The sequence below is a fragment of the Hippopotamus amphibius genome, chromosome 12 (genome assembly GCF_030028045.1).
Source record: "Hippopotamus amphibius kiboko isolate mHipAmp2 chromosome 12, mHipAmp2.hap2, whole genome shotgun sequence".
NCBI classification, from domain to species: Eukaryota; Metazoa; Chordata; class Mammalia; order Artiodactyla; family Hippopotamidae; genus Hippopotamus; species Hippopotamus amphibius.
Window position 1 is genome coordinate 4,767,767 of NC_080197.1, and position 17,900 is coordinate 4,785,666.

Genomic DNA, 17,900 nt, shown 5'->3' on the forward strand with positions numbered 1-17,900 from the left:
GCATAAAAATGTCTAGTTTCCGTGTAGAGTAGTATTCATAATTCAAGTAGATGGCAGCATTTTAAATTTGCTCTTCTAATATTTTTCACAGGTTGTGGCAATTCTGCAGAAGTTCTATTCAAACAGTGAAAGTGCATTGGGGTTAAATTTCATCAATGAACTCATCCTGAGGTTCCGGCACTGTTCCAAGTGGGTCGGGAGGCAAGCGTTTGCTTTCATCTGTCAGGTTAGCAGGGCCTGGGGGGAGTACATTTGCCATGTGATATCAACACACAGCACCAGGCAAAGAATCTCAGCCCTGGAAGACTAGCTAGGAGCTGAGGATCATTGCACCGAACCCCCTAATCTCACAGGAGATTGTGACAACCCAGTCAGGCAGAGTGACTTGCCCAGGGTTACCCAGCTCTTCTGTGTAGTCATCCTGTGGATAGTGACTTAGCACCTACTGTGTGCCAGGCATGCTCTAGATGCTAGAGACAGATCAGGAACAACCTCCTGCTCTCCAGCACCTTCCATCCGGGGAGATGGGGGCCAGGCCCAGCCCTTGCTCCCGCCATGTCCAGTCCAGCACCGCTTATCACTGCACCCACCCCCAGTGGGGAAGGAGGAAGATGGGGTGAGGAGCATAGCGACAGGGCAGCTTGGAGACTGTTTCATCTCTTTAAGGTGAAGGTCAGCTCCTCAGGTCACCATCTCTACTTAGTGTCTTGGAAATGAGGGCATGATTGATGTGTGTCTGGGATGATGGCTGCCGTTTTGATGACCTCTGTGTGCCGGGCATCTCATCTTACATCTCATCCTAATAAGAAAGTCTACCAGGTGTTGAGCCTGGTGCACCCCATATACTTTTTTTTTTTTAATTGAGATACAGTTAGACAATAAACAGCATATATTTGGAGTGTACAATTTGGTATCCCAATCTCTCAATTCATTCCCCCCCAACCCTCCCCACTTTCCCCACTTGGTGTTCATGTGCTTGTTCTCTACATCTGTGTCTCTCTTTCTACCTTGCATTTTCTCTTTCATAGTTGTTAGCATTTGCCTTATGTATTGAGGTGCTTCTATATTGGGTGCATATATATTTATAATTGTTATCTCCTCTTCTTGGATGGATCCCTTGATCTTTATGTAATGTCCTTTCTTGTCTATTGTAACATTTTTTATTTTAAAGTCTGTTTTATCTGATATGAGTATTGCTACTCCAGCTTTCTTTTGATTTTCATTTGTATGGAATATCTTTTTCCATCCCCTCACTTTCCGTCTGTATGTGTCCCTTGGTCTGAAGTGGGTTTCTTGTAGACAGCATACATATGGGTCTTGTTTTTGTATCCATTCAGCCAGTCTGTGTCTTTTGGTTGGTGCATTTAGTCCATTTACATTCAAGGTAATTATTGATATGTATGTTCCTATTACCATTTTCTTAATTGTTTTCTTTTTGTTTTTGTGGGTCCTTTTCTTCTCTTCTGTTTCCCGCTTAGAGAAGTTCCTTTAGCATTTGTTGTAGGGCTGGTTTGGTGGTGCTGAATTCTCTTAGCTGTTGCTTGTCTGTAAAGCTTTTGATTTCTCTGTCGAATCTGAATGAGATCCTTGCTGGGTCGAGTATTCTTGGTTGTAGGTTCTTCCCTTTCATCACTTTAAATATATCATGCCACTCCCTCTGGCTTGCAGAGTTTCTGCTGAGAAATCAGCTGTTACCCTTATGGGAGTTCCCTTGTATGTTATTTGTCGTTTTACCCTTGTTGCTTTTAATAACATTTCTCTGTCTTTACTTTTTTGTCAATTTGGCTACTATATGTCTTGGCGTGTTTCTCCTTGGGTTTATCTTGCCTGGGACTCTCTGCGCTTCCTGCACTGGGGTAGCTGTTTCCTTTCCCATGTTAGGGACGTTGTCAACTATAATCTCTTCCAATATTTTCTCAGGTCCTTTCTCTCTCTTTTCTCCTTCTGGGACCCCTATAATGCGAATGTTGGTGCGTTTAACATTGTCCCAGAAGTCTCTTAGGCTGTCTTCAGTTCTTTTCATTCTTTTTTCTTTATTCTTTTCCACATCAGTGATTATCACCATTCTGTCTTCCAGGTCACTTATTCATCCTCCTGCCTCAATCTGCTATTGGTTCCTTCTAGTGTATTGTTCATTTCAGTTGTTGTGTTGCATATCTCTGTTTGTTTGCTCTTTAATTCTTCCAGGTCTTTGGGAAAATTTTTGATCTTTGCATCCAGTCTTTTTTCAAAGTCCTGGATCATCTTCAGCATCATTATTCTGAATTCTTTTTCTGGAAGGGTGCCTATCTCCTCTTCATTTAGTTGTTTTTCTGGGGTTTTATCCTGTCCCTTCATCTGGTACAAAGTCCTCTGCTTTTTCATTTTCTCTATCTTTCTGTGGCTGTGGTTGTCAGTTCCACAAGACGAAATACTGCTGATACTGCTTGATTCTGCTGTCTGCCCTTTTGTGGAGGAAGCTAGATCTAGGAGGCTCATGTGTGTCCCCATATATTTTTAGACCAGTTTTTTTTAGCTGAAGGAGTTGAAGCCCAGAGAGGTTAAGTAACTTGCTCAAGATCACACAGGAAGTATAAAGCCATGATTTTTTTTCTGCTAAAGTGTTATTTTAACAGTTTAACTTTTCCTTATGCATATATTCTATCCTATACAAAGGTAGAGGGAACAGTAGAATGAGTCTCCGGGTACCCATCACCCAGCTTTGTCAGTAGTACAGTAAAGCTGTGACTGGGTTCTACCTGACCCCGGGCCCCAATCCCCCTTTCCCTCCCTCTGAACCACACCCACCCCACTGAAGAATTCAGCAGGGCAGACCCGCAGGGGTATCACAGGGGTACTTTGGCCATCTACTTGCAGAAGTGCAGTGGGGGGGCAGAGAAAGTGCCAAATTCACAAACCACAGGCCTGACACCACAGACTTTTATAAAGAAGAAGTCAGTGCTGCACATTATTTTGTGGAGAAAGGGTAAATGAGGTATTTTTGCTTTTATTTTTAAATTCTTTTTCTGAGATTTAGACAATCCATGATGAAACAAAAGGAAAAGACACCAACTAATTCTGTTCAAGAAAAATCAGCTTTTTGGTGTGCTTTCTTTCCAGGTTTAGAAAACCTACAATAACACAAACAAAAGGAAAGAGTACTCAGCCAGGAGAACCTCCCAAGAGTCATAATCTGAATGCAGGGAGAGACCATAACCTGGAGGCTAGGGGGCTGGCTTTGGGGTCAAAACCAGTTAGTCTGAAGCCCAAGTCTACTGTTTCCCTGTGGAGTGGCCTTGGGCAAAGCCCCCTCTCTGCACGGCCTTTCCATCTTTTGTGAAATGGAGTTGAGTGGTACAGGCCTGCCCCTAGTGTGGTCCTGAGGCTTTAATGAGCTGACACATCTGAGTTACCGAGCACAGTGCCAGGCACCTGGAAAGCACTGAGGAGGTATCAGCTGCTGTTGTTACCCTGTAGTGGGAAGAGCTGCAGGATTTAGAACCCACATTCCTGGCTTGGAATCTCCACCTTGCTGCTGCTTGTTGGTCGCGAGTCTTTGGATGTCACCACCACATTAGACCCACCTGTAAAACTAGGCTTATTCTGATTTCCATGACTGGTTGTGAGAATGAAATGGGAGAATCCACTTAAGACTCTCTGTAAATAGAGCAGCAGTAAATGCCGGTGGCTGTTACAGGAGCAGCATTTGTTGCTTGTTCACAGAGGGCCTGGCACTGCACTGGGTTCTGGGAGTTGGCTGTCATGGGACAGGCGTGGCCCCTGCCCTCAGAGTCTGAGCGCCGGTGAGTAACAGGTGTGAAGGTTCTTAACCCTTACTGGCAGGCGCAAGGCTGGACTTTGCAAAAATGATCTGCCCTCCCCACTGCTACTCCATTGTACAGATGAGGAAACCAAGGCCCAGAAAGCTGAAGCCACTTACTCAGGGCCACAGAGCTAGACGTGACCAGGTTAGGTTTTGAACCTGGACATGTCCGACTCCAAAGCCTTTGCCTTCTCCACCAGATATTACACCACTTGTACCCCAGTGCTTGGTGATGAATTACAAGGTGTTAACTGTGTTTCTAACCGAATTCAGTGGTTGAGATTTTAAAATTCAGACACACACACACTCCTCAGACCAAAAGTTCCTGAAATTACTCTTTGGAATTACAGAATTGTATGTTTTTAGAAAAACCATGTTGATCACTGTTGAAGACTGTCCATTTGGGGCTGTGGCTTTCTCTTCACCACAGGCCGTGGTGCGCGAGGAGTGTATCCCTGTGGACCAGTTTGTGGAACACTTACTCCCCAGCCTGCTAAGCCTTGCATCAGACCCTGTGCCGAACGTAAGGGTTCTGCTCGCCAAGGCTCTAAGGCAGACACTCTTGGAAAAGGGTACGTGAACCATGTTTCTAGCTTACAGATTTTAAACTTCATCAGGCAGCAGCTAGACTTCCTCTTCAGGGGATTGTGGCAAATGGTGTGATAGCATACGTCAGATTTATTGTATAAATTGATATATTAATTTTTATGCATAAAATGTGTTATTTATAAAATGGCTAAGAGTTAATATAGCTCAGTTTTATATTTAATAAACATGCTAAAATGCAAAGTATTACATAGTCTTCTAGAGATGAGGGAAACTTTTATAAATTTTAAGCTATGACAGAGATTATGAAAGGTAGTCAGTTTAAGCTTTGACTATGATTAGGTTTTAATGGTATGAATTTTGTAGTCAGTCAGAGAAAGTTTATACCCCAACCTAGTCAGTTATTTTAAACCTGAACAGGACTTAATATGAGACTGTGTCCCTTGGATAGTTTGTTTCTCCACCACATATACAGGAGAACATCTGAAACCCTGCCCTGCGTGTGCCTTTCTGGCCACCTCCCTCCCACCCTCCACCCCATCTTGCCCGCACCCTGCACCCCTCCTCCTGTGTTCTATGTTGCCAGTTCTTTTGTGTTGGAGGGAAGAAAAGATAATATTAAAAGATTTTTAGTTATAGTTAAAAAAATATGCATACCTATTCTTAGAAGTTTGTCTTTAAAATTTAGGAAATACTCTCTGATTAAAGCAATTTTATCATTTTAAAGGACTTCCTCTATGAAAAATGGTTTATTGTCCTGAGATGTGGTTTAAAAAAAAGAACCCAGACCAGAGTATGTTTTAGAACACAGTTCACGGCACATGTGATTCAATGTCATGTTTTTTCTCTTTAGCATATTTTAGAAATGCCGGTAACCCTCATCTTGAAGTCGTTGAAGAGACTGTCTTCGCTTTGCAGTCCGACCAGGACCAAGATGTTTCCTTTTTTGCCACCCTAGAACCAAAGAAGCGGAACAGTATAGACCCTACCATGCTAGAAAAACAGGATTAACCAGCCTGCGACCACTCACAATCCCGTCATTTCATGCTCGGGACATGCTGCTTCCCATTCCTGGAAGGGGAGCTGATTGTATCGTACCTGCCCAGGGAGGAGAGATTTTTGAAACTTTGATGTCGTACACCCACGTGACCCCCTTCCCATCTGCACTCACAGGGACTGCTCCTGGGATGGGCACTAGTTCCAGGTGGCCCGGCCGGTGCCGCGCTGCTGTGCCCCTACCTGCCTGATCAGGAAGGCTGTGAAAAGGTTGTAGAACCAGGTGGCTCACTGGGTGCGGGGGCCTCCGTGGCATCAGATTGCCTGTGAGAGGTTTGTTTTCTCTATTACAGACTGTATTATTTAACCCCCAGCCACCCCCCCTCCCCCAATAAAGTACTTTATTAGAAGCTTTTAAGTCTTTAATAGACTTGCGTATTTGGCTTCCCTCATGCTTTCCGGTAAAATATAGTTTATGGTATTATATTTTATTTTTAACAGAAATACTGTACATACGTAAATGACTCTTGACAGGAAGGAAATATATTAATGTGAGATCAGCCTCCTATCAGTGAACAGAACAAATACATCATTTAAATGTATGTTCCACTTGGAGTTGCTGCAAATATAGCCCTATTTGTTTACTTTTGAAAAATGTGATAGTTGAAGAGAGCTACTAAAGAATGATTTATGCCACTCTTTCTAATATTGTACTTTTGTTAAAAGACTGTACTCGGAACTTTCCCTCAAGTACTCACCCCCTCCTCTTCTTGCAGGAACTGTTTCCATAAAGATACGTACTGGCCTTTGACACAGCCATAAAGCAGAAAGATTTTCATTCTTATATGGGTATATTAGCATTTGTTGAAGAACTCGGGAGGGAGATTGATCAGTGAGATACCTGGTTATTGACTTTATATCTGATGCTTTAGAATCTTAACAAAAATAAGTAGGAAAGCATGGTTCTGATCAGTCTATATAGTTGGCCACAAGTACCAGTGATTTGGGGAGTTAAATTTTGATACTCTTCAAATCTAAGTACACAGAACTTAGATTTTGTGCTTTTAAAATTTAGACTAAGAGAAAGACACTGTAGAATTTAAACAGGGTTTTCATTAATTAATAACGCAAGGTTCTATAAACGTTGATGAAATTCTGCATACTTGTATGCTGATGTTATTTTTCGTTTCTATTTTTATCTTCTCAAAGGCAAGCATAAGGGAAGGAAGGAGCAGGCCATACGGGGTCCAAGGGCCTAGCTGCAAAGGGCACGTTAGCTGTTTCCATTTTTCCCTTGGATCTTTTTCTTATCTTTCTTTTCTTTCTTATTTTAAAAATAAAATTTCTGGAGCTATATATTGAATTTCCTGGTATACAGGATGTTTCCCCCTCCCCCAAATTCCACTGGGCTGACTCTTTAAAAGGAAGGAATCTATACTGTGCCAAAGAAAATAAGGCACATGTATGAGAATGTCAGATTGTAACCCAGGATAGCATTTTGGCAACTTCAACAAAGAGTGAATTAATACATTGGAGACTACATATTGGGAAAACAAAAAAATCAATCTATCTTGTATTCAGTACTTGCCCAAAGTAAATAGATGGAGATATTGTTTTACTTCAGTAACAGCAATTTTTAATTTTTTTTTATTGCCTAGAAATTGAGATTGTCATGTTGTTAAAATCTGTTGATCTAGCAGCAAGTACAATTACTCAACTGGAATCTTGTATTCTGTGCAGAGCTTCTTTTGCCATTAAGGAAAAAACATTCAGTTTGTGTTGTAATGTGCAGGATTTGCCTACTGAATCAGATGTGCTGGCAGAGATTTGTTGAGACTCTTTGGTAAATAATCTAACCTTTAAATTTTCAGCTTATGTGTTAAAATTTGTCTGTAAGTTAATATGAATGCCTTCCCAGTGGAAAGCTATTTTTATGACTTTCTCAGCAAAAAGTGTGTTTAAAGCTCACATTTTATTCTCCTTTTGTAACAACTGAGATTTTTCTAAGATTGTCCTGGTTGCCCCTGGCTCGTCTCTCCTGAGCCTTCTCCATCAGTTTAGGGCTTTCCATGTTCATTGTTCCTGGGTTGCAGTGTTGAGTGTTTGCGATCTGACCACTGAAGGCGAGCTTCCTGTTTACCGGGGCGCTCTGCCTCCTCCGGTGCATTGATGGAAAAGCACAAGACGGTTTCTCACAGGTACAGCTGCTTTGAAAGGCATCTCAACAACAGAACCACGTCAGCCTTTCCCCAAGTGGACGCTTCCTCCTTGTTAAGTGTTTTCATTAGCAGCTTTCACACTCCAGGAATTCGAGAACGTTTTCAACATTGATGGATTTTGATGGAGCTTTGCAAATTTTCAGGGAGCTCTGCCTCCCACTTCCGGGGTGGCCAAGTACCAGGTTTTTTCACTGTCAAGTTGGGCCCAGATCTGCTTGAAAGAAGTCATATTCCTGCAATCTGCACTTTACAACTCTCTGTAGACGATGCGCGCTGGGATGATTTAGAGCGTTATTCACGCGTAACTGCTACCGGTAGTTGGCCCCGAATTGTGCAATGACTGTATTTTAAACAGACGTGGAGAAGAGGTCACAGCTCCCTAACAATGGCCACAAGCCGCCTCGTCTTCCAGGTTAAAGGCACTGACGTTAAGAGCAGCTCGGAAGCGGCGAGGGGGGAGTCGGGGCGCGGCCGGCGAGGCCTGCGTGCTGATCTCAGTAAAGCTCCGCGTGGTTTCAGAAGCGCCTGTGCCCCACGCCCTCGCTCTCTGCGCGTCGCGCGCGGCCACGTGGAGCCCGGCCTTGGCGACCTGCGGGCCCGCGCGGGGAGGGGAGCGCGGCCGGCCGGGCGGCGGCGGCGGCGGGGGCAGCGGGCCATGCGCAGGGCGGCGGCGGCGGCCGGGCTGCCGGGGGGCGCGCGTCGCCCCGACTCCGCGGCCGGCCGGCCGGTCGGGCAGGGGGCGGGCTCGGCCGGCCCGCGGCCCCTCCCCGCGCAGCCCGGGGCCCGCATCCGCGGCGGGGACCCGCAGGCCCGGGCCGTGAGCCTGGGGCTCGACTCGGCCCCGGACGTCTTCGTCATGCGGGTGCTGCTGCAGGAGTCCGGGGAGGTGTTCCGAGTGACAAACTGCCGCGGCGACATGACGGTGCGGGAGCTCAAAGAGGAGCTGGACCTCATAGCTGGCATCCCCGCCAACCTCCAGCGGCTCCAGTACCTGGACCAAGGTGGCCCCTGCCCGACCCCTCCCTTTCCTGGGCACGTGTACTCCCTCGACCCGCGGCACCCAGTGCCCTCTGGACCTGCAGTGGGGGAAGGGAAGGCCGCCCAGACAGGGCCCCCAGATGTCAAAACGAACCCCACCTCCCAGAAGCCCCAGGTGGAAAAGCCAACCCTGGCCACATAGGGACGTCCCAACTCCAGAAAAACCGCTTCCCGCTAGACCCCAAATCTCCAGGTGAGCCCTGTCCACAGCAAGACCCTAACCCACAAGGAAGTCCTGCCCAGGTTAGGATGCGAGTTCCAAAGCCGGTGTCCAGGGGGCGTGCCAAGCGAGCCACGCCAGGACCCCCAGTCCCAAAACAGACGCTGCCACCGCAGGACCCTCAGATACCCAGACCCTCAAACACCCATGTGTTCATCAGGGACCCAAGTCCCCAAACCAGCAGTGCCACATGAGACCTCAAGCCTGAAACACCTGTCCTCCGCAGGACCCCACAGCCTAGGCAGACCTGCTTGTGTCAGGCCGCCAAACAGAAGCAAACGTCAAGTCCCTGGGCTGGGCTGTGGGACACCGGAACCCCCAACCCTCCAGCCAGCCATGTCCGTGCGAGGACCCCAAGCCCAGAACAAACATGCCCAAGGCTGAACCCCACATCTCCAGGGTTGCCACGACTACCTCAGAACCCCAAATCCTTTGACAAAACTGTCCATGCAGGGCCTCCAGAGCTCGGAACAAGCCCTGCCCCCAAACCAAGAAAAAACCTGCCCAAAACTGAACTCCCCAATCCCCAGGCTAACCATGTGGCCATCAGAACCCGGAATCCTCCAGCAACCACGTAGACTCAAGGACACTAGCGCCTTAAACAAACTTTGCCCTCCTCAGGACCCCGTGTCTCTCCACAAACCATACGCATACTTGAACCTCAAATACGATCCCCAAGTGACCCCCGCTCACAACAGAAACTGAAATCCCAGAGCAGACTACCCAGGTCATGACCCTAGGTCCCAGAGCCGATGCACCCAGCTCTGAGCCCTCCATCTCTGCTTAACCAATTGCGCATCTGAGCCCCACTCCATCAGCCACCTCCGCCTACGTAAGGATGCCAGAACCCGGAATGAACTCTTCCCACATCTGGACCCACATTCAAAGTTAACTCTGCCCACATCTGAAAGCTAGTTCCCAAGCTCACTGTGACTACAGCAGGACTCCTAGCCAAGTGTCTTAAGAAGGATTCTAAGGCATGAGACAAACCCTGCCCACAATAGGACCCCAGAACTCAAGACCAATCTACCCATATGGGAACCCCAAACCTCCATGGAAACCATGTCTACATTAGCACTCCAAGGTTTAAGCCAGCCACATCCGTGTAAGGAAGCCAAAGTTCAAAACAAGCCTTGCCTTCATGTGGACCCCCAAACTCAAAGCAAAGTCTGCTTGCATGTGAAACCCAAATCCCTCATCACTCTTATCCATGCCAGAACCCCAAATTGTAGACCAAACCCTGCCTATGTCAGGACTCCAAATCTCAGAGCAGAATCCCCGAATCCCAGGGCAGACCTGCCCAATTCCTCACCCCCAGTTGCTACGCTACTCAGGACTACGTCAGACCCCCAAATCCCAAAAGAAGTCCTGCCCACAGAAGGGCTCTACATCCCAAAACGACCCTTCCCATACCAGGACCCCCAGATAGAAAGCAAACCTCGCCTTCTTCATCAGAACCCCAAATCCAGAGCAAACTCTGTCCTCATCAGGACGCCAAATCTCAAAACAAACCCTATCCACATTTGAACCCTAAATACTGGCACTGACCCAGTCCGTATCAGAACTTCGAATCTCAGACTGCGTCCTTGTCCACGTCAGGAGCTCAAAGCTAGCCCAGTCGGAATTGGAACCCAGAGCGCAAAGCTCACTGTGACTGAATCACGACGCCGAGGCCCCGTGTCCAGACAAGTCCCGTGTGGGAGGCACCCAGTGGTGGGCAAGGGCCCTAGAGCCCCGTCTCTCCCTCCATCGGTCTCCTCCCCTCAGCCTGAGGACCTGAGTGTCCCGATGGGACCCATACAATATTTAGGAGATGAGAACAGGGTCAAAGCCCCCAGGCTCCAACCTCTCCCCACCCTGTTGAAATCAATGCAAAAGCACTTCAAGAAAACGAAGATGTAAAAACTCATTGGGCTGCTGCACAGAGAAAGTGAACAGCCGATATTGTAGAGAGACTGCAGTTATACTGCAGGGGCCAAGAAGCCATGGAGACAGAGATCTGAAAGCAGCCTGTCTCCACGAGCTCAGTGCTCCCGCACCCTGCGCTTCAGGGGCTCAGTTCCTTAATCCATAAAGCAGGGCCCTGCGAGCTTTAGAACTCTCAGTGCCACGTCCCCCTTTAGGCAGAAGTGACTCAGGAAACTCAGAATATATATTGAAGGCCAAAATCCTTTCCTTTGCCCTGTTGGAAACCGGTTGACCATTTTTCATGGTGTATTTGCTTTGCTGTAGGAGTACTTGGAAGATGCTTTGGAGCATTTTCAAGGCTTTATTTGGAAAGAAAGATACCTGTTTTTAATGTGTTGAAAGTGAAGTGAGCTATGGAAGAACTTAGTAAGAGTTCTGAAACAAGTAATTCAGAAATGACTTGTCCTGAACTACAGATGTCTGGCACTCCTTCTGTTCATTTATTTTCGCCGATGAGCTATGCTGAACGATTAATTCAAGAAAGCTAAGAGGGAATGAAAGGGATGGAGTGGCTTGACACTGATGTCACAATCCTATCACTCAGCAAGCACTTAGCAACTGCTAGAAGCTTGACCTCTCGCATGGTTTTCAGCCTCACGTTGGCGGCAAACAAGAAAGAGAGAAGGTACACCACGCTGATAGGAGAAATTTGGGCTTCTGCCCATAAATAATCAGCCTGACGCCTCTCTACCCACCTCAAAGGTTGCCAGGGAGGATCAAATGAGATAATGTGTGCGAAAACCCTGAGCCACAAATCTAAAAGGGGGTGAGCATCTTCCTGGAGGCGGGTCGCCTTTCCACGTCTGTTGTCAACTCTAATAATTTATTTAGCTGGTGATAATTAGTATTTGTCTAAACTGAAGGCAGTGGCTGCCTGCCTGTGAAAGGAGAACGCGCTCTGATTTCTTGAAGAGCTGTTTAGCATGTGTGAATTGTGCTCTTGTCTTTCTCAGGGAAATACAGGCTTGCTCCGTTTTTTCACAGTTGTGAGGAAGTCTTCGAGTTATCTTACTTAGACTAATTACTGATTATCCTCTGTGTTAGAACCACAAACAAGACCCTAATTGACAGATTGGCTAACCGCTATTCTGCGTTTACATCCACCATCCGGAGTTGCTGGGAACCAAAGGGTGCCTACCAAATTTGGAGTGAGCATCGCATCGCCTGAGGAAAGGCTGGTCTGGTTGGAGTCCCAGCGTTGCCGTTCCTTAGCCAAGCGAGCCTCCGTCCACTCCTGCGGCAAATGGAGAGGACAAACCCGGCTTGTCCTGAGGATTACAGGATGTGGGTGCTGACTACAGGCACTTAGTAATCACTCAACCATGAAACCAAAAAAACTCATGAATTCTGCTCGGAATAAATGATAATCCCACATGGGCAGAGTTGAGAGGTTCCACTCTTGGCACTGCTTATTGCAGAAAGCAAATTACTCTGTTATCCTTCAGCTAGGTTACAGGTGGCCATGTAGGAAGATGTGTGTATATTTAAAAAGGCAAACTAAAAACAACTGCATTTTCTTAAAATGTTCCACCGTCCTCTTCTACTAATTCTGACAGTCTTCCCCAAAGGGTCTGAATTTAAGAAGTGTGAGTAGCTCCACCCCTCCCCCATTCTTTCATATGAATAAGGGGCTGTTTTGGGTGATGACACAGAGAAAAGGAGCTCTTGCATCCCAAATCACTGAGATGCTTGTATTACCATAGGGTCTGTACTGGGGCAGTTTTTCCCCTGGGGGCCATTTGGCAACATCTAAAGACATTTCAGTGCTCACAGTTAGGTGAGGGGGCTGCTGCCATCTCGTGGGTAGAGGCCAGGAATGCTGTTAGACACCCTGCAATGCCCAGGACAGACCCCACAGCAGAGTCATCGGGCCGCATGTATCAGGAGCTTGAAGGTTGAGAGATGCTGCCATAGACTGTAACATGAAAGGTCCAACTAGTTTTTGTCATTGTTACTCTTGAAGCTAACTGATAACAACATTAACCAGAATTAGTTAGTAGTTTAGCTTAACGTATATAACTTGTGTAACCACATTGCACCGTGTCTGTAATATACAGTTACTTCACGTTCAAGTAGTTCTACTTAGAGTCTGCTTCCTGAAATGACTTTTATTCGCTTACGTATTTTTTTTTTTTGCCATAGGTCCAGTTATAGAATTTTATAAATCGTTGCCTTTTTTTTTTTTTTTTCGGTTTGGCTTCTCTCTGAGCTAAGCAAAATTAATTTTCTAAAAAGCATCAACAACCACACACAGTTGTATGCAGGGTCATCAAATGAGACTAGTGTTCAAGTTTCCCCAGTTACCTTTGTGATAGCCAAGCCAACCTCATAACTAACAAGCGTAACACTGTATCTCCGATGCCCAATTTTTCTTTTTAAAGAAACAATTATTCCCTGTAGGAATTCTGATGGATGATGCGACACTGAAGTCCCACGATGTTGTTCCTGGCGGCATTATTTCCTTATGCGTCTGGCATTACGACGGATGGAAGGAACTGGTTTTGGCGGCTGTGGAAGGGGATTCCAGTAAGGTGTCTTCATGCTTCTTCAGATGGATCTTATACTTCATGAACCAGCTGTGAATTGTGTGTGTGTGTTGGGGGGGGGGGGCGGTGGGGATCTCATAGTCTTTAATCTGAATGTTTGTGTACAAGTTTCCGAGTAGAGAACAAGGACTCGTCATCGTGATGAAATCGAGTGTTTCCGTTTGCTGTTAGGCTTTAGTGATGTCACCGTGTCCACGTATTTGTGGTTTGTAACCCACTCACCCCACCCCAAAAGGCACCAGGGCAGTGCATTTTCTATTTACGTGTTATTTTGTGAAGTTGAAAACCTGATTTAGCAGTGGAGAATGCCAGATGACTTGGAAATGCGTGGCCCAGAGCATGCAGTGCTGCAAAAAAGCCTCCCGGGGTTCTGCCTCCACCTGAGAGAGAGGGACTTGGAAACACAGTGGGTGCCCTTACTCTCGGCCAGGCCTTGAACTGGGCTTTCCGCTGGGCTCTGGGGTGGGTGGCGGAGGCAGGGAGCGGCGGAGGAAGGAGGAGAGCATCAGGATGTCTATCCAACAGTGAAGATGAATCACTCAGACACAAGGGGGCAAGTGCATGTTATTTCTGGAAAACAAATTAAGATGAGAAGCTATGAGCTTGTGCAGGAGAGAGTTTACTTCCGGCTGGGGTGGTGATCAGGGAAGGCTGGGTACAGGAGAGGGGTTGGGATTAGGTCTGGAAGGGCGGGTGGGCTCTGGGGAGGCAGGACCGCAGCAACCCCACTGCCCTGGAGCCTGAGTCTTCGAAGGGTGGGGCCCGTCCAGCTGTTAGCAGAAGCTTCTGATTCCTTCCCTGCTTTTCTCCAATTCCCCTGCTTCCTCCCCAGCTCCCAGTCTGTGCCTGGGCTTTCTGGCTCTTGTTCTGGACGTGGCTGAGTCCCTCCTGTCTTGAACCAGAATTGTCATCACCCTGCTGGGGGCCCCTCACCTCCCACTTCGCCCTACGCCGGATGCCCCGCATCTGGGACCGGGTTCCTCTCTGTCAGAGCCTGTAGTCTTCCTCACGTGCTCTGAGCCTTCAGTCTCCATGAGATGATTATATTCTGGTGCTGTTATTCACCTGGGAGCAGAGTTCAGAGTGTCCCAAAAGTTAGCAGAGACAATGGGCCCAAAAATAGACCGGAAGGCCAGCATCCATCGCATCTCCAGGGCAGCCTGTGCCCCTCTGGGGAGGCTGTGCCTTGTCGGTGGGGGTCTTCCTTCAGGGCCGCGACCCCCTTCCTCTGGACACCCAGAAAAGCTATTTTCTCCCTTCAAAACATGGACAGGAAGAATTTCCTGCCTCCTGAGCCGCCTAATGGTAAATTCGTATTTCCTGGACATGTAGAGAGCGTTACACGTCTTCCCCTGGCTGGTTTCCAGCTTCTCGGTCAGGGGCTGCCACTCTGATCCCCTCATCAGCCTGCACATGGCATCTGAGCAAATGTTCCCTCCAGAATGTCCCATCACCCACCAGCCAGGTGCATCTGCACTTCTGAAATCACTCAGACTCACGTGTGTGACTGTTTCTCTCGCCCAGCTGTCTTGCCTCGGTGTTGCTGAAGATTCTTTCTATGGAACTGCAAATTCGCAGCGTTTTGATGACAAGCAGAGGAAGAACTGGATTTCTCAGAGAGCGTTCGTGGCTCTGTATATTGCCTCCCACAGGGGTCACTCGGAGGCTGTGCAGTACCTTCTAGAACACGGTAATTCTTATAGCAGCTGAGTATATTCAAGAGTGCGGGTCTTTTGCAGGTAAGGGGGACACAGCGGCTTGTCCTCCTGGTCCCTTCAGTAATGGTTTCCTGGACCCAAGTTTTCAGCCACCAATCAAGGTCCCCATCGGGTCACTCAGTTCCTGTCTGAGGGGTCTTCGGACATGCTAATCGGAGGCTGTGTCCCCTTTCTTGGCTGGAGCTCAGGAAGATGGACCTTTCAGGACATAAAGTCACAGGGTTTACTCATTTGTTGTGTCCGAGCAGACCCACTGCTGGGGATATCCCCATCACGTCTGCTATTTCCTCCCCACCTGACGTCTCCTTTCTGCAGTGGTCCGAGGGGGCTAGCCCCAAGCTGGCCTCCCTCCCTTGGTGGTTGGCGGGCAGGCCAGTCTCCTTTCTCCAAGCCTTTGCATTATCTGCCCCAAACCCTTTTTTCATCTCTCCTCCACCAAAGAGCAATTACTCTCACTCTGTCTCCATCCATAGACAGAGAAGCCTTAGCCTGCCTTGTCTCTGAATTAAAGGGCTTTGCATGAAGTTCTGTGGGAGTACATTTTATTTTCTCTGGATGTAGAGTATTTTTGGGAACAGAGGCCCACTGATTGAGGTATAGACCATTCAAGAACAGTAGACAACAGTGTCAGACATCCCAGGCCACCAGCTTCCTTGGGAAAAAGAAGAACGTGGTACTTGATCAGTGGTTTGGAGCTCAGGAGGGGGCCTCATCTGAGGGTCTCCCACATCAACTTGCTTCCAGAGTAGATCCCCCCCCCAGCCTTTGTCCTTGACCCCATGCTCTCGGTGCTCTTTCCTCCACTTCTACCAACCAAGCTGGAGAAACATCTCAGATGCTCAGGCAGGATGCGGGGGCCGTGTGTCTGTCATGGGTAGAGGTTTTCCCGACTGCCTTCCCCTCCTTCCTCCACTGCTTTCTGCACTTATCCTGTTGCAAGATGAAATATGGGCTTTTCACAACCCAGCAGTCCTTTAAGCTCATAAAAAGTCATTTTCACTCTGATGCAACTGTGATGTATTTGAAAGCACCAGTTAAAAAATTACAGCCAGCTTTGCAAAGTTTTCTGTCCTTTGCAGACAGTGGCTGCGAAGAGGCACCGGGGCCGAGGCTGGGTATTGTGAGAACCTATTTAAAACTACCTCACCGACCAGCCATAGCTCATAAAAACTGGCTACCAGAATGTCAGCTGCATGTAATTGAATTGCCTTGTTTTCTGTGTCATGATATTTGTTACCCAGAATTTGATTCCGTTCAACAAGTCCATATTGGACACCTGTCATTAGCCCATCCATCTGCGGGAGGCAGTGAGGAATTCAACCCAAGTGAAGTCTGTCCATGAGTCAGGCTGCCCATCGTCTGTCATTTCCCAGGCGCCTGTCTTCTCCAGGCATCGTGCTACGTGCTGGGGATGAAAGCAGCGGTGATCAAAACAAGTGTGCTTTCTGCCCTTGTGCAGTTTGTAGAGGGAAGTCTGCAAATTACTACAAATAATTAATTCCATGGTTGGTCGTGCACAGCATGTTCTGGAGATGCAGAACGTCTGCTGAACAAATGCAGGGGGATTCCTGGGGAGGAGGGCTAAGGAAGGTTTTCCTGAGGATGTGAATGAAACCTCAAGAAACAAAGAGTTAGCCTGGGGGTGGGGGTGGAGGTGGGGGGGGTGGGGAAAAAAAAGGATAAGAGTGTTGTTAGCAGCGAGAACGGCATGTGCAAAGATCCTGGGGCAGGATGAGGGAGCAGGTGTATTGAGGGGCTAAAGCTAGAAGTCTGGTGTAAGCGGAGCATGTGGGGTGGGAGAGGAAGATCACGGGGAGAGGGGAGGTAATGCTGGAGTGATGGAGGGAGGTGAGATAGAACGGTAAAGACCTGGAACATCGCCCCAAGGGTGGTGGATGCCAACAATGGGATTTGAGCAGGAGAGTGGTACGGGCATTGTAGAAAGATGATCGGCTGCCGTCAGAGAAGCGTGGGGGTGAGGCAGTGCTGGACGCTGGGGGGCGGGGGCTGCTGCCATGGCCCCGTCCGTGGCCCCGTCCGTGGCCCCGTCCGTGGCCCTGTCCGTGGCCTTTGGTCATTCGTTCTCCCAAGCATTCCTTTTCCCGGGCTTCTCTTCTTGAATAGGTTTCTGAAGGTCAGCTCTTGCCAGCAGGGTGGCCCTCCCTCAGCCAGCTTTCTTATTTCCCAGGTGCCAACGGTCAGGGCAGATCCCCCGTGGGCCGGACGCCCCTGCATGTGGCTGCAGCCATGAGCCGGCTGGACTGTATCAGCCTCCTGCTCAGCTATGGGGCCTCCATCAAAGACAGAGATGCCAAGGGGGAGACGCCCGCGTACCTCGCCTGCCGCCTGAACCGCAGCCAGAGCGAGCGGCGGATGTTCCTCTTCTACTGGATGGTGAAGCTGGGGACGAAGGACCCGCTGGACCCTGTCATGAACAAGGCTTTTCAGAGAGCCAAGGCCGGGTTTGGCTCCAAGAAGGAGAACGAGACGTAGCTCCCGCTGGGAATGTGTGCACCTCAACACTGACTTGGGGTAACTTTCCTGAGTTCAAGTCCACGGTAGCCGGTGGCTGTGGGCGAGCAGGAAGGCAGGAAAAGGTGGCAATTAATCTGAATCCGATACGAAATGATCTGACCTGTTTGCAGATGACTTGGGGGAGGGTGTTGATGGAAGTGGGTGAATTTGTGTTCACTTCCTAAACCCATTACGGACCTGACAGGCTCCCACGCCAGCCTTTAATTCTGAGCTGTTTGTTCATTGTATCCAGTAAGGCTGCTTGGGGTGATGGGAACCAATTACCTTCTCTCCCATCTGGACACTGTCTAATGCACCCGCGAAATAGGGATA

General features: G+C 48.2%; 2 protein-coding genes across 3 annotated transcripts in view; both read left to right on the plus strand.

Annotated features, from left to right (window-relative positions):
• The window catches only part of LOC130833278 (serine/threonine-protein phosphatase 4 regulatory subunit 1-like), a 72,944-nt gene extending 66,141 nt beyond the window's left edge, over window positions 1-6,803 (plus strand). The window contains exons 17-19 of one of the 2 annotated variants that reach the window (XM_057702735.1): window positions 92-226; window positions 4,233-4,374; window positions 5,202-6,803. In XM_057702735.1, coding sequence (XP_057558718.1) covers window positions 92-226; window positions 4,233-4,374; window positions 5,202-5,359 — 435 coding nt within the window. In that variant the 3' untranslated portion in view covers window positions 5,360-6,803. The remainder of the gene's footprint in view (window positions 1-91; window positions 227-4,232; window positions 4,375-5,201) is intronic. The other variant, XM_057702734.1, reaches the window with a different exon arrangement.
• A 1,145-nt stretch (window positions 6,804-7,948) lies between these two features.
• ANKRD60 (ankyrin repeat domain 60) lies at window positions 7,949-17,546 on the plus strand. Its single transcript, XM_057702240.1, has 4 exons — window positions 7,949-8,564; window positions 13,190-13,320; window positions 14,860-15,025; window positions 17,242-17,546. Exons 1-4 carry the CDS (start codon window positions 7,949-7,951, stop codon window positions 17,544-17,546), a joined length of 1,218 nt encoding a protein of 405 aa, XP_057558223.1.
• Window positions 17,547-17,900: the final 354 nt, after the last annotated feature.

Excerpts from the sequence above, each read along its gene's own strand:
- ANKRD60 (XM_057702240.1), top strand. The coding sequence starts at position 7,949 with ATGGCCACAAGCCGCCTCGTCTTCCAGGTTAAAGGCACTGACGTTAAG. Across the intron at positions 13,321-14,859 it reads TGGAAGGGGATTCCAGTAAG|CTGTCTTGCCTCGGTGTTGC; the intron begins GTGTCTTCATGC and ends TCTCTCGCCCAG. Across the intron at positions 15,026-17,241 it reads GCAGTACCTTCTAGAACACG|GTGCCAACGGTCAGGGCAGA; the intron begins GTAATTCTTATA and ends CTTATTTCCCAG.